The sequence below is a fragment of the Alligator sinensis genome, unplaced genomic scaffold (assembly GCF_000455745.1).
Source record: "Alligator sinensis unplaced genomic scaffold, ASM45574v1 scaffold74_2, whole genome shotgun sequence".
NCBI classification, from domain to species: Eukaryota; Metazoa; Chordata; order Crocodylia; family Alligatoridae; genus Alligator; species Alligator sinensis.
In genome coordinates this window covers 3537705-3552640 of record NW_005841931.1, presented here as the reverse complement: position 1 = coordinate 3552640, position 14936 = coordinate 3537705, and the positions used below count along the sequence as shown (strand labels likewise).

General features: G+C 47.8%; 1 protein-coding gene across 1 annotated transcript in view; it reads left to right on the top strand.

The window, feature by feature from the left end:
- BRAF (B-Raf proto-oncogene, serine/threonine kinase) overlaps positions 1–14936 on the top strand; it is a 148661-nt gene that overhangs the window by 69829 nt on the left and 63896 nt on the right. The window contains exon 3 of the mRNA XM_006019543.2: positions 1310–1570. Coding sequence (XP_006019605.2) covers positions 1310–1570 — 261 coding nt within the window. The remainder of the gene's footprint in view (positions 1–1309; positions 1571–14936) is intronic.

The window sequence follows — 14936 nt, the reverse complement described above, 5'->3', positions numbered from 1 at the left end:
AGGGCACCAGCTGCTGCCACCACTACAAGAGCACTAGCAATAGCTGGTACACTGGTACCAGTGGTGGTAGCTGCTCCTGTTCCTACTGGCTTTACTCCTGCGAGAGCAGCCCTGTTCCTATGGTGATGGTGGGAAGAATTGCCACTGCGGGAATCCTGGGAAGAGCTGTTGATCATTGATAGCTGGAGAGGACTAGCTGTCAGTGAAGGGGGAGCAGAAGAATAGTCCCGTGTTTCCCCTGGTTGGAGAGCATGCCTTTGAGGCAGTTTTCGTAGTTCTCCAGCCAGAAGGCAGGAACATCTACCTTTCCTTGTACTGCTGCAGAGGGGCAAGGCACTTCATAGCACTACAAATAGAGGTGCACTGATATATATTAGTGCCATATTGGATGGGCACCGATTAAAAAAGAAAATTAACATTATCAGCTATTTGCTTTTTTTTGGCCAGCTTAGCCGATTAACAAACCAATAAATGTAATGTGCCTTTTGGCCAGGGCCCCAGGGCAGAGGCAGCAGGGTGGAGCGCCCCAAGTCTCCAGGAGGCAGCCCACATCTTGCCCTTGCCTTGCTTGGCTCCAGTTAGAAGCATCCACACACTTAAAAAAAAAAAAAAAAAAAAAATGGTGGTAGGGTTCCTTGAACTAAAACTCATTTGATGAGCTTTATTTTAACCCCACTGCCACTTTTTTAAGCTCCAGGATGTTGATCCCCTGGACAAGCTGCACATGGCTCTGTCCCGCTCCCCATTCCAGCCCCACACCCTCCCTCACCATGAGGGCCTCGATCTGCACCCCCCACCCATGTTCGTTCGTTCCTTCCTTCCCCCACACCTCTTCCCTTCCACAGACTTACCTACAGGGAGCTGCTCTCCATGCTGCCCAGCTGCATTCCTGTATATTGGTAATCAGATTGGTATCTGCCAGTGTGCTTGGTGAATAATCAGCTATTGGTATCGGCCAAGACCATCTTTATTGGTGCACCCCTAACTACAAATGAACACCTGTCTATGCTCTTAAAATAACTTTTTTAAAGGACAGCAGTAACTGAGACTTTACTGGAGCATAGTTGCTTTGGAATTGACAGTCTTATGGTTTTTCTTCTATTCCATAAAAAAGAAGCTTAGCCTAATGAATTGAAAGCTGCTTCCTGCATTACCTGTCTGCTGCCTCTTGAAAAATCTGATCAAGCCCAATTCTGCTAAACTTGAATCTCCTGTGGATATCACCTGAGATGTTATGGCTACAGTTTTACTCTGAATGCAACTTTTTGCTTGAAGCTACTAGCTGATTAAAATATTGTCCCTTTTGCAGGCCTATGAAGAATACACCAGCAAACTAGATGCTCTACAGCAGAGAGAACAGCAGTTGTTGGAATCTATGGGGAATGGAACTGATTTCTCTGTCTCCAGCTCTGCTTCAACAGACACAGTTACTTCTTCCTCCTCTAGCCTCTCTGTAGCACCTTCATCCCTTTCAGTTTATCAGAACCCCACAGATATGTCAAGGAATAACCCTAAGTCTCCCCAGAAACCTATCGTTAGAGTGTTCCTACCCAACAAACAGAGGACTGTGGTAAGTTAGATCTCTACATGTTCTTATAACCTTAATATTTTTATGAACTTCTTGTAAAGTTTTCATCATATTTAAGAGCCAAAGACCTGCATCTGTAGCATGTAGAAGCCAAAGATGTCGTGTTACTATTCTTATACTATGTGAAAGTGTCAATTATTTTAATTTTGTTACAAGTGTTGCTTTGTGCAAATTTAACATTGCAGGGATTGTATTTTGTAATGCAATAGGATAAACCACAGCTATTTGGGCTGGAAGGCCACCCAAGGACTTTCAGTGAGCTGTTGTGGGTTGGGGTAGAAGTGGGGAGAGGGTAATTGATACTGTTCAGGGGTGCTGGATAGAGTGGGTGGACAGGATCTGCATGGAGACTGACAGAGTGAATTTGGCTGGGCTGATAGGATGAAGTCACAGGTGTGTGAGGAGCAGTGTCCGAAAGTGGGATGGGTGTCTGGGGCTGGGATCGCAGGGCTCGGGCCCAGAGCAGAGACACCATTCACTCCCTGCTCGCCCATGCCCACGGAACTGGTGCCTGTCACAGGGACATTTGGGTCCCACATGTAGTGGGATCCTGACCCCAGGATCAGGGGTAGTGGATCATGGCTCTTCCCCTGGCCCTCAGCTCTTCATTGTCATCACTCTGGGATCCTGACCCCACGTATCTTTCCCACTCCCAGATGCTGCTGCCCTCCCATGGCCCCGTCCCATCTGCCTGGTTGATTGTGGTCTGCCCATGGGGGTCCTAGGCCAGTCTCCCTGGAGACCCTGCCTGCTCTCTCCATTTGGCACCCCCAGCAGTGGGTGTGGGATGGGGCAGACTGGCAGCAGTAGCTGGGGAAAGTGAGACACCACCATGGAGGCTGATGGGAAGCTGCATCTGGCTGCTGCACTGCCCCTGCCCTGCTGCACATTTGGGGGTGGTAGGACCAGTCTCACATGCCATGGCCCAGGCTGCCCCTGTGCCTGGGGGGCATGGCCAAGAAACCTGCCGCTGGCTGGATAGAATCCTTTGGTGGGCTGGATGCAGCCTGCGGGCTATATTTTGCCCACCCGTGGGATAAACTAATTTCTTAGAATGGTACAAAAATAAAAATAGATGCTTAGAGAGAGTTGCCAGAAATCAAATAAATCAAATTTAATATCAAGTAGTATTGTTCTACTGTTATCTCTGATATGTAAAATAACCATGTAGCAATGTCACGTTTTTATGTAATGTGTTGCACAGTAAAACATTGGCTTCCAAGCTGTGATATGTGAACTGCAAGGAGTCATAATGCTCTTTACTCCTTGTTTCCAGTCACTTCTCCAAGGCATTCCAGGTTCTTCATTGTTTAGAAGAGCCTTGGCACCTGTGAAGGAGGAGAGAAACAAGACAATGAATCGCTTTAGTTGTCTACACTGAGGCCATTGTTTCATAGGCACAGTGAAGTCAGCAACCAGCTATCCTTAGCTATAACTGCTAGAAGATGCTAATGGAACTGAAGTTGGTGGTGGTAAAGTGTACAGGGGAGCAGAAACAAATACCTGGTAACAGTTCCAGGGGGCAAGTCGGGGTAGATATTGGGTAGCATATACTTGAAGTATAAAGAAACAAATAAGAGGGGAGGTGAAGAATAATGTACAAAGTCAACTAAAAGCTAATTGTCAAATTACACGCTTACATTTACGTTTTTTTTTAATTAAATGGATTAAAAGTACCATCCAAGTTAAGGTTGATCAAGCTAAAGCCAGCATTTTTTTCTGAATTGTTCTGTTCTTGACAGTGTGCTTCTTTACTTTTTGTGGGATTTTTGTACAGCAGCAGGTGAGAACAAACGCTTAAAAAAAGAATAATATGATTAAAGCCATAAAATTTAACAGAGGACTTGAGTAGGTTGAACTTCTTATTTTTAATTTGATGGCTTCCTTTATTTTTTAGAAAACTACAAAAATTTCATTAGTAAGACAAGTAAAAAGATATTTTTAAGTTAATACTTTTCCTATTACAGCATTACACAATAGCAATTGCTGAATTTGACACAAGGATAAATGGGTTGAATTGTGGCCCATGAAACAATACATCTAAGATGTGAGCTACGGGGTTAAAAAGTTTGAAGATCCGCTAGAACAGGGGTCTGCAGCAATTTTCAAGCTGTGAGCCAGAACAACCTGTCTCTGGTTCACGGTGAGCCAGATGGCTTTGGCAGCACATCAGTGGTGCAGGGTGCTTTCCGTGTGGCTCCCCTGGAACCATGCAGCTGGAAGCTGCACCTACGCTGCCACTGATTCTCCCAACACCCCACTCTGTGGCTGTGGTGTGACTACAGCTCTCAGCCAGAGGGTAGCTCTGCTGGAGCTAGGGATCTGGAAGCTACTTCCATGAAGGTCCTGTTTCTCTTAGTCTTCCCCACACAACCCCCCCTGTAGCTTGGCTCTAGTACATCAACTGTATGGCTGGAAACTGTGCTCATACTGCAGATAGGGAGCAGGAAAGGGGGAATGGGGAGGAGCAGTATGGGCGTAACATCTAACCCCTAGGACCGGTTCAGCTCCGCTCTGGCTGGAAGCCTTAGGGAAGGAGAAACGTGATGGGTGGCTTGGCTCCTTGCTACTCAGCTCTGATGCAGGCACATGCATAGCCAAGACCCTCCGGCTTACTGGGCTCTAATGCCCACCCCTGCTCTAGAAATGTGTTTGAGATTGACAGAACTTTGAAATGGCACCATGCAGAATCTTAATAGATGCTATTTGTGATACCAAAGAATTGCCCTCTTTCCTGCATGGGTATATTTTTGACTTGATGGGAAATTGGGGCAACATAGAAATCAAAGAAATTGTAAAAATTAAGGCCTGGAAGGGACCTTGAAAGATCATTGAGTCCAATCTCCCTTTTCTGGGTAGGAATACTGCTGAGAGAAAATGATCCTAGCAAGGTGTTGTCCAGTTTCCTCTTGAAGATTACCAAGGTTGGGGACTGCACCACCTCCTTTGGAAGTCTATTCCAGATTCTAGTCACGCTTACTGTAAAGAAGTTCTTCCTTGCATCCAACCTGAAACCATCCTCTAGCAGTTTATGGCCGTTGCTCCTTGTCCTCCCCTGCGGCACCCTAGTGAGCAGTTGTTGTTGTTGTTGTTGTTTTTTTCCCTGACTCCTGGTATTCACCCTTTACATACTTATGGACAGCCACCAAGTCCCCCCTCAGTCTTCTCTTCCCCAGGCTGAACAGTCCCAGATTCCTAAGTCTTTCCTCATAAGGTTTGTCCTCCAGGCCCTCAGTCATTCTTGTGGCCTTTCTCTGGACCCTTTTAAGATTCTCCCTGTCTTTTTGAAGTGCGGCGCCCAGAACTGGAAGTTGTACTCCAGCTCTGGGGTCTTACCAACACTGAGTAGAGAGGAAGTATCACTTCCTTAGCCCTGCTCATGACGCATCAGCTAATGCATCCCAGTATGCTATTAGCTCTGTTGACTATAGCTTTGCACTGGTGGCTCATGTTCATCCTGTGATCAGCCATAACCCAAGATCCCTTTTAAGCCTCTGTGCTGGCCAGGACATCTCTTCCTAACCTATATTAGTGCTGCTCATGTTCATCCTGTGATCAGCCATAACCCAAGATCCCTTTTAAGCCTCTGTGCTGGCCAGGACATCTCTTCCTAACCTATATTAGTGCTGCTTCTCCCCAGATGAAGCATTCTGCATTTATCCTTATTGAACTACATCCAGTTTTGCTCCGCCCGCCTTTCCAGCTTGTCCAGGTCTGCTTGGATCTGCATCCTGTCCCTTAGCATGACCATTTTTTCCCCATAACTTGGTATCATCCGCAAACTTGGCCAGCGTGCTTTCCACATCGTCATCTAAACCTTTGATAAAGATGTTGAACAGCACAGGACCACAAACTGAACCTTGTGGGACACCACTGGCCACCTCCTACCAAGACTATATAGACCCATCCACTAACGCTCTCTGGGTTCAACCCTTTAGCTAGTTCCCAGCCCACCTGCTCGTGGACTCTGCCAGCTCACAATTCCTTAGTATTTTTTTGTAAGAGCATGGGAGACCATATCGAAGGCCTTTTTAAAATCCAAGCATGTGACATCACCTGTGTCTCCCACATCTAAGTGGTTCATTACTTGATCATAAAAGGAGACTAGGTTAGTCAGACACAACCTGCCCACAACAAAACCATGTTGGCTATCCTTCAACATTATGCCTTCTGCCAGTCTCTCACAAATAGACTTTTTGATAATTTTTTCCAAAATTTTACCTGGTATCAAAGTTAAACTGACCGGCCTATAGTTTCCTTGATCCTGCCTCCTCCCCTTCTTAAAGATTAGCACCACATTGGCCCTTTTCCAGTCTTCTGGGGCCTCTCTCAAACACCACGAGTCTTCAACACCTTCGCCAACAGTCCTGCAATGACTCCAGCCAATTCTGTCAGCACTCTCGGGTGTAATCTATCCAGTTTTGCCAACTTGAAGACAATCACCTGCTCTAAGTGTTCTCTTACCAATTTGACGCTGACCATTGGTTGACAGTCACTCCCCACACCCCTGCATCCGTCCAGTAAAAGAGAAACATTAAGTCATTTTTTTGCCCTCAATCCTGTTAAAGTTACTGTTCATGATGGTGCCTAGATTGACTGCTCTGCAGCCCTTTTTATCTACAGAGTGTATAGCAAAGACTATTACAGTACAAGCTTCAGCTGCTAGACTCGAAGGGAGTTCTGCCTTCATGTTCATTTGGTCCTTTGTGCTTTTACTGAACCTTGCAACAGGATTCTGATAGAAATTTACTGAGAAAATGGCTTTTATGTTGTATGCATTGCTTTGGAAATTGGATGGGCATCAGAAGTCCATTTTATATTACCACATAGCTAAAGACAACTTTTTAATCACTATCACACACATAAGATAAGTCATAATGAACAATTTAGACAGAAAAAATTATATATTTTGCTGTCCCGAACCCTAATCTAGCCATTTCTTCCTGTTCTACTTTATAATTTGGATACTTATGCACACATTTTTGTTACCTTACTTATGAGTAGACAAAACCAAGAGTAAAACAGGTCTCCTTCCTTTTTTTTTTTTAAATTTATAGTAGAAGTCCCTTTATTATTGTATCCCTGGGATAAACCACATGCATTTTACAATTGTGCTATTAACCAGTTAATATATCTACAGAATCTTAAATGCCAGATCTCTCAGTAATTTTCAACAGCTGTCACTTTTAATTTAAAAAAAAAAAAAAAAAGAAGCCAAAAATGTTCTTTTGCCCCTTCAAAGCTGAATTGGGTCAAAGCAGGAATTTAATTTTTCACTTACTTAGGTGTGAACTAGTGACAGTTTTATGGGCCTGTTTTGCAGCTTGCCAAGGCTAGAAATAATACATTTACATAATTTGGGGAGAAGGCATTTGCAGCTTTCTATCTGAAGGTTGGTTTAGAAGAAGATGGAGCTAGGCAAGGAGGGGCAGTTGTTTCAGCTGGAGGGCAGTGTAATGAGTCTTAATGACCTGCCGAGGGCTGTAAGGGTATGCCCTTTGTCAAACTGCTAAACCTTGCCGCTTGACAGGTGCCCCATTTGCTAGCTGCCATCTTGTGACTGGAAGTCCCATGCCTTAACCCCCCTGACCTTTGACACCATAAATCTCTCCCTTTTCCCCAATGAACTAGTTTTGGGAGGGGGAGTTATAGTCTTGGAACTGGAAGTCCTGCCCTGTCACATGGTCCATGACATAAGGACCACCCACCTGACACTAAACCTTGCCCTGCTTGTGCCATGTTGCTCCCAGAATCCCCTTCCTCATCACATGTTCTCTTACATCAGAAGGTCCACCCCTTGACTGGGAGACACTGCCCCTCCACAGGGCCTGCCGTCATGGTGCATGCCCTGGGGCCCCAAAAGTTCTTCCCTCTTAGCACAAGGCACAGGCACAACCTATCGAGTAGTGAGGGGTTGTAACCCCTCTAACAACCTGCCTCATCACACTCAACCAATGGGTGGGGGTTTTGGGCACATCGGACCCCCCCGAGAACGGCACCAAACCAAACGAGTCAAGGACTGCACTCATAAAATCTTTCTGAAAAAATCATTTTGACAGTGTAGTTACAATTTTTTTTTAATCTTGAAAATCAAACATCTGCTATAAAAGATTTTCATTTTATTCAAAAAACATTTTTCCTAATTTTTTTTTCTTTTTGTTTTTGGGGTTTTTTTTGAGTAGTGCATGTAGAGGCAACTGCATAATAAAGTCTTATTCTTGTACATTGTACACCACCCAAAGTATAGGTGCAGTATACTAGACCTCTCAAACCTCTTCCAGTTGGTCACCCCGTTCTTCCTCTGACTTGTCTCTGCCAGTAGTCTCACCTGTCACGGCTAGATAGAGTAAGCTGACTAGGGACCGTCTCATCAGGGGAATGGGCTCAGTTACTCAGCCCTCCACCCCTGTCCACTGGATGAGGTCCCCTCCACTCCTGTCCACTCTTGCTCTAGCTGCGCCTAATAGCTTTGAGGCCACTATTTAGGGCTACTGGCTTCAAGCACAACATAGCATGGTGCTGGTTTGTAACTCCCAAGTCGGTCCCTCTCTGTCAAGCTCAAAGTCAATCCCTTGGGTCTTGTCCCAGTCTCAGCCAGCTACTCCCAGCCAGACTCAGAGTCACTCTCTTGATTTTTGTCCTCCCACTCCCTCTTTCTGATCTCTCCTTCTCCTCCATCACAGCCTGATTCACCAGGTTGTGGCTCGCCTACTGTCCTGGGCATCAAACAAAGCAAAAAAATACCCTGCTGTGGGTTTATTTTGCCCTGGGCAGCTTGCTTCAAGTCCCAACCGAAAATGAAACCAAAAAGCCTTGGCACTTATCTGCTTCTTTAGTGCGATGCTGCTGGTGTCTCCAGCTCAGGTATCTCTCTGTGTCACTCTTCCCTAGTTCTCCTTTGAGTCGGTCACAATCTCTTCAGGGAGCTCCTTCCCCTTTGGACTCCGCCACTCTGCCTCTGTACTTGGAATTGGGGCCTCACATAATGAAAAAGTTATTAGTTCAAGAAAACTTTCAACATCCCAGCCTGTCTAGTAACAGGATAGGGCCTCATTACAATATTGAAAATGAACTGAAAGAAAAGAAAGGAACTCGCTCAACAGGAAGAATGAAGCCTCTGATGTGCGTTAACCAGAGAACCAAAGTTGGGCATCATCTCCATTGTTGCAGTGCGGAGCACTGTTGCAAGGTAGTCATTGTTCATGTAACATTTGATTTATGGACTTTCATTACAGAAAATGCCTGCTCACATATGTATGTTGATCCAAACAGCACAAGCATCTTCTGAGCATAAGCCTTGATCTTTGGAAACTTCTGTTGATTGACAGAGGCATAAAACATGTGAAGCAGCACTAGTTTGAATTGCTCCATGAGCAATGTATCACATTGCAGGTCAATAAGCTGAAGTTGGAGGTCATGTGGAGCATTGTCAACATCAAATGTGAAACGTAAGGAGACCAAAAACAGGTCTCTTTCTATCATTTGAAAATCCTTGAATTGGCAAGAAAATTCAGCATGTAAGTCCAGTAATAATGATGTGTATTTTTTTAGGTTTTGATCGCAAACAGTAATCTGCAGCAATGTAGAAAAATGGCTGAAAGCCTTGTTTCCTGTCTGATGGAAGAAGAGAAGTAACTTCATCATAAATTACTTGACACTGGAATGCAATTCATGAGCAAAATGCCCCTTCCCTTGCAGTTGTGAATTCAGATTGTTTATGTAGCCCATGATATCAACAGCGAATGCAAAATCGGAGAGCCAGTCCGCATCACTCAGCTGTGGGAAATCCATATCTTTTCCTTTCATGTTCAAGAATAAGCCAATTCAGGCTCTTGGTTCCCACACTCTTTTCAAAACATTTCCCAAACTAAACCACCGTACATTGCTACGATACAGAATATCTGTGCTCAGATTCTGGTTGCTCAAGCAGAGTTACAAATTTCCTGTGGTTTAATTCTCTTGCTTGAATGTAGCTGACCACTTTCATAGCTTTGGAATACCTTTACAGAGGACCTCTTGATGAATAATACAATGTAGAAAAATAATTTTCTGTTCTGGATTTGTTTCTTTGACATGGTCTGAAATTCTTTTCAGCAGTCCATCGTATTTGCCTGTTGGATTTGGGCTTCCACTGGTGGCCATACTCACCAATTTTTTTCCACTCCACTCCCAATTTTGACGTGCACTGATTTACTGCCTGCAATAAACCTTTTTCAGTTGTCCCTTCACTGACTGCCTTGATGCCAGTTCTTCTATGAGCTCAAAATTTTCACCGATACTTCAAATGAAAATTAACAACTGGACTGTGTCTGACTTCACAGATCTCATTGAGTGCCAGTGCAAAATATGTGAAATCATTTACTTTATTTTTCAACTGTCCAGGTTCTCAGAGAGATCCTTGACATCTCATAAGAGTTTGCCTTGACAAACAAACATTTTCAAACTTCTTTTTCTCGTCTGGGCACAAAATCGTGGCAGACTCAACCATACGTTCCTTTACAAATTCTCCTTCAGAGAATGGCTTGCTCTTCTTGGTGATTTTGTGTATAAGCATGTCATTTGTTCTCGTAATTCCATCCTGTGCTGCCAATATTTTTGTGAAAGAAAACTTTACTCTTTCTGCATTCCAGCAACCATCTTCTCACCTTTCTTCACTTTTTTCTTTGGCAGACAGTTTCTCATATTCAGATGCATGCCTGGTCTCAAAATACTGATTCACAGTCATATTTTCTTTGCAAATTGAGCTCACAGCATTTCCACCCACATTGGTAAACAAAAATATTAGAAGTCCATTCTTTGTTGAATATTCGACATTCAGCGTCTACCTTCCTCTTCTTTGAGTTCATTTCCAATTTTTTTTTATCCTGTGCAGTGATAATACGGTGATTTAACTATAACAGAAATAACATACACCTTCTGGTCAGATCCTGTTCTTTTTCCTTGTTAGCTTCCACTCCCTGCACAGAAACCTCAGCAGGAGGAAAGTGGGGTCTGAGGCAGTCTTATGCTTTGAAGATGGTGTGGAAGCCAGGTGCCTGTTCTTGGAAAAAAGGGGCATCCCTAGCTATGGACCCTGGGCGTGGGAGTCAAGCAGAGCTTCCTGTCCTATCAGTTCTTGCTTCCCTGTCCAGCTGCAGCCTTCAAGTCCATACATAACCTTGAACAATACAACCCTGGGAGCGGCAGAGACCAAGGGTAAACGGGGAAACCTGCTCTGGCATTACTCCCTGCTGCCTAGCAGCCCTATACAGAGCCTTCTGCCCCAGGCTGCTGCTGCCTCCGCGGCCTGGAGACTAGGGCTGGGATGCAAGTTCATTGCAAAAGATACTCTGCTGCCTGCCCAGGGCCCAAGGAATTGCTTCCCTCCCAACTTTGTAACTGCCCAGATGCCTCTTGCTTCCCTGCCTTGGGGCCGCCAGCACAGCCAGGGTCTAAGCGCATGAGGCTCCTGACATGTTTCAGCACCCCTGCCCTTACCATTCATGTAGATGTCCCTGCTGTATCAGCTGCCCAGGTGTTTGGGGAACTTGGCCAGGTAGCCAAGTGGGGCCTGTGGTTGTGCCTGCTGTAGCTGGCAGCCTGGAAGTCACAGGCAGTGCATGATCAGGGGTAGAACTGGTTCGCAAAAGGCAGGCACGCATGGGCCAGTACCTGGGGCAGGACTCCTGTAGGGACACAGCACAGCTGTTGCCCATGTACGTATCGGGGCCCGGCGCAGCCTGCGGTACCCGGTGCAAGTCCCAGGGTCAGGGCTGGGTCCTAATGCCAGATGCACACAGCAGGGCTGGGTGCAGCTCCTGGCCCCAGTCTCCAGTAGGTGGGAAGCCACACATGACAGCACAGTGGGGTTGAGCTGGCCCAATTCCATTGCTTGCACCTCCCTGTGGCTTCTGCCCGAGTCCCAGGAGCCCTATGTGGCGGCAAAGAGCAAGTTAGTCAGCCCAACCCCATTGCCTCCAGCTCCCTGCGCCTCCCACTTGAGTCCCAGGAGCCGCACGTGGAGACACGGAGCTGACCCAGCTGAATGGTGCACAGCTTCCAGCTGGAGTGTCACTAGCCCCACATGGCAGCATGGAGCTGGCCCAGCCAATGGTGCGTGGCTCCCCATAGCTCCCAGCTGGAGTACTGGGAACCCCATGTGGCAGTATGGAGCTCGGCTGGCTCCAGTGGAGTGCCAGGTGCCACACATGGAGACATGGAACTGGCCCAGTTGTGCACGGTTCCCACCAGCATGGAGCAGGCCAGGCTGGCCAGAGTCCCAGGAGCTGCAGGTGCAGCATGGAGCAGGACAATTGCCTGGAAGTCTCCCCTTCTCCCCAACTTTCTCCCAACAGGAGTCCCTGGGGCCCTTCTTGCCTTAAATTCCATTCTTGCAACTGCATGGGGCGGGTGGGTGATGGCGGTACTTCAAAGGTGGCTATGGGGCAGGTGGAGGGGAGGGCTAAGGAAAATTTTGGCTCCCCCGCCACCCCCCCAGTGCTGCCCCTTTGGACTCCAGTGCCCCTGCCAGGCTTTGAGCCAGCAGCTGCTGTGCGCACCCCTTGGGCAGATGGCAGGGGAGAGGTCTGAGGCAGTGCAACCCCAGGCTCCTCCCCACCATCCACTCTGAGGCGCACATGCAGTTGGTGTCAGCATGGAGCTGGTGCTGGGGATCCGGTGCTGGGGCCCCCGCCACTGCCATCCACTCGGAGGCATGCATGCGTGCACTGTCCCTGCCCCTCCCCTGTCCTGTACCCAGAGGCACGTGTTGCAGTCACTGCCAGCATGGAGCTCCAGCACTAGCTCCATGCTGGAGATGACTGCATGCGTGCCTCAGAACAGGTGGTGGAGGAGTGGGCTGGGGTTGTGCTGCCTCGGGCCCCTCCCCTGCCATCTGCCCAAGGGACGTGCACGGTAGCTGCACAAAGCCTGGCTGATGCTCTGGAACCCACAGGGGTGGGTGTTTGGGGGGGGTGCTATGGCTGCCCCCAAAGTAACCTTAGGCCCCCCCATAGCCACCTCTCCAGCACCGCACAACAGCAAAGTTAGTATATGACATTTTATATATTGTCAACAGGTTTAGAATTTTTAGAAAACCTGGTATTTACTGTAAAAAAAAAAACAAAACAAAAAAACAAAAACCAAAAAAACCCAAAAACAAACAAAAAAAAACAAACAACCCCCCCAACATTTATGATTACTAACTAGATTAATATGCAGTGTGTCCTGCCATATACCCTCTGTCCCACTTTTGTTTTTCTGGTGTGCCGGTACCCCGGCACCTTACCAGATAAACATTGTGGGTTTTTTGGCACTCCATCCAAAAATGTTGCATGCTCCTGGCCTAAGGTTTAAATTTTGTCGGTATAGATGGATGTAACAATTGTATCTTTAATACAATTTGATAAAGATACAAGCTGTTATGATACAGCTGTTAGATCTGCATGAATCTTCAGAGATTACAACTGTAGTAAAACCTTTTCAGCTGAAATTGTGCTTCATTCAAAGTCAGTTAGGGTGATGTAGCTCTGTCGCAGGAGTAGGCAACGTTTTTTGGCCAGAGTGCCAAAAAAACCACAGTGTCTACCTTGGAAGGTCCCGGAGTGCTGGCATGCCAGAAAAACAAAATAAAGTGGGGGGAGGGGTACATGGCAGGACACGCTGCATATTAGTATATTTAATAATCATAAATGTTGCCTTTGTTGTTGTATTCCTTTTTAGTTGAGCATGTTGCAATGAGAGAGGAAAAAAAGACACAAGAGAAAGAGGAGAGAGAGAAAAAGGGGAGCAGAGAGAGAACCAGACACGCATACAGAGAACCACATGCACAAACACAGAGCACCAGAACACACCCAGAACAGACAACTGCGTGGACACACATCCAGAACCAGACACGTGTGCGCACACAGACGCACAGAACCAGACAGGCAGACAAATGCACAGAACCACATGTGTGGGCATGTGGAGCCGGGCTTTTGGGCCACTGGACAAAGTCCGACCCAACAATGCCCTGGTCCCTTCAGAGCCTCTGTGCTTCCACGGGGAGCCAGCCCCCAGGCTGCAGCGCAGCTGGCCAAGGCCCCAGCCCAGAGCCTGCCCAACCACCCAGCCACCCCGCACAGCTAAGAACCCATATAAACCGAGGGAAATCTGTAATAGAGGAATAGACTATAAGGGACACTCCAGCTGCTAAATCAATAGAATACCAATTCTTTCTTGACTGTTTTTAGCTTGACAGCTAGGAGCTCTCAATCATTCCGTTGCTAAACGTAGAATTTTTTTTCTCTTACTCGTATTAAATCATCTGTGTGCCTAGCAGCTGAAGAGCTTTCACTGCATCTCTGAAGCATGAAACACACCTCACTTGGTACTGAATTCAAGTACCGGGTTACTTGCAATCCCTGGGTCTCTGCTATACTTCATTACTCCTCCACACTAGGACAGGGGTTGGCACCCCCTGGCACCCATGCCGAACATGGCAAGTGAGGCCATTTTCCTTGGCATGCATTGGGGCTGGGGAGGTGGCCCCAGCTCTGGGTAGCTCAGGGGTGGGGAAAATACGGCCCACGAACCGGATCCGGCCTGTGAGGCCATTCTCTTTGGCCCACAGGGCCCCTAAAAGATGTAGAAAATTAATATTCATCTGTCTTTGGTTCCTGTAAAAAAATGACAGGAACCAGGGGCAGTAGGACCCAGGGAAAGCCTGGCAGGCTCCCACAACAGCAGGGCCCGCTCAGCCCTGGCCCTTGCAGCCAGAAGCCCCAGCAGGGACCATGTGGCTGCACTGCACCAGAAACTCAGTTAAGGCGGGCAGGGCTGGGGAGGACCCCAGGCAGGGAAGGAGTCCGGGGAAAAGTGGCTCCTCCCCTGCCCCTTGGCTGGCAGCTGCTCACAGCACGCGCAGGGCTGTCCTGAGCCGGCACAGGCAGCCCCACATGGGCTGTGAGTGGCTGCAGCACAGGGCGCTGGCCATGGGGTGGGAGAGGGGCCGCTTTTCCCCACACTTAGCATGAGCTGGTGGTGAGCGTGGGGGGAAAAGCGGCCCCTTCCCTGCCCCGTGGCTGCTGCTCCCTGCTGCAGCCGCTCGCAGCCCGCACGGGGCTGTCCTGAGCAGGCACAGGCAGCCCTACGCGGGTTATGGGTGGCTGCAGTGCCGGGGGGGGGCCGGCCACGGGGCAAGGGAGGGAATGCTTTTCCCTCCGCCTCCAAAGGCTGGGCAGTGTTTGCTGCGGCTGCCTGCCTGGAGCTTGCGCGCTGGGCAGTCCAGAGGCATCAGTGGCAAACACTGCCCGGCACAGCAAGCAGCAGGGCTGCAGCTGCTGTTGCCGTGTGCAGCCCCAACAGGCAAGCCCAGAGCCGGCGCGGAGCT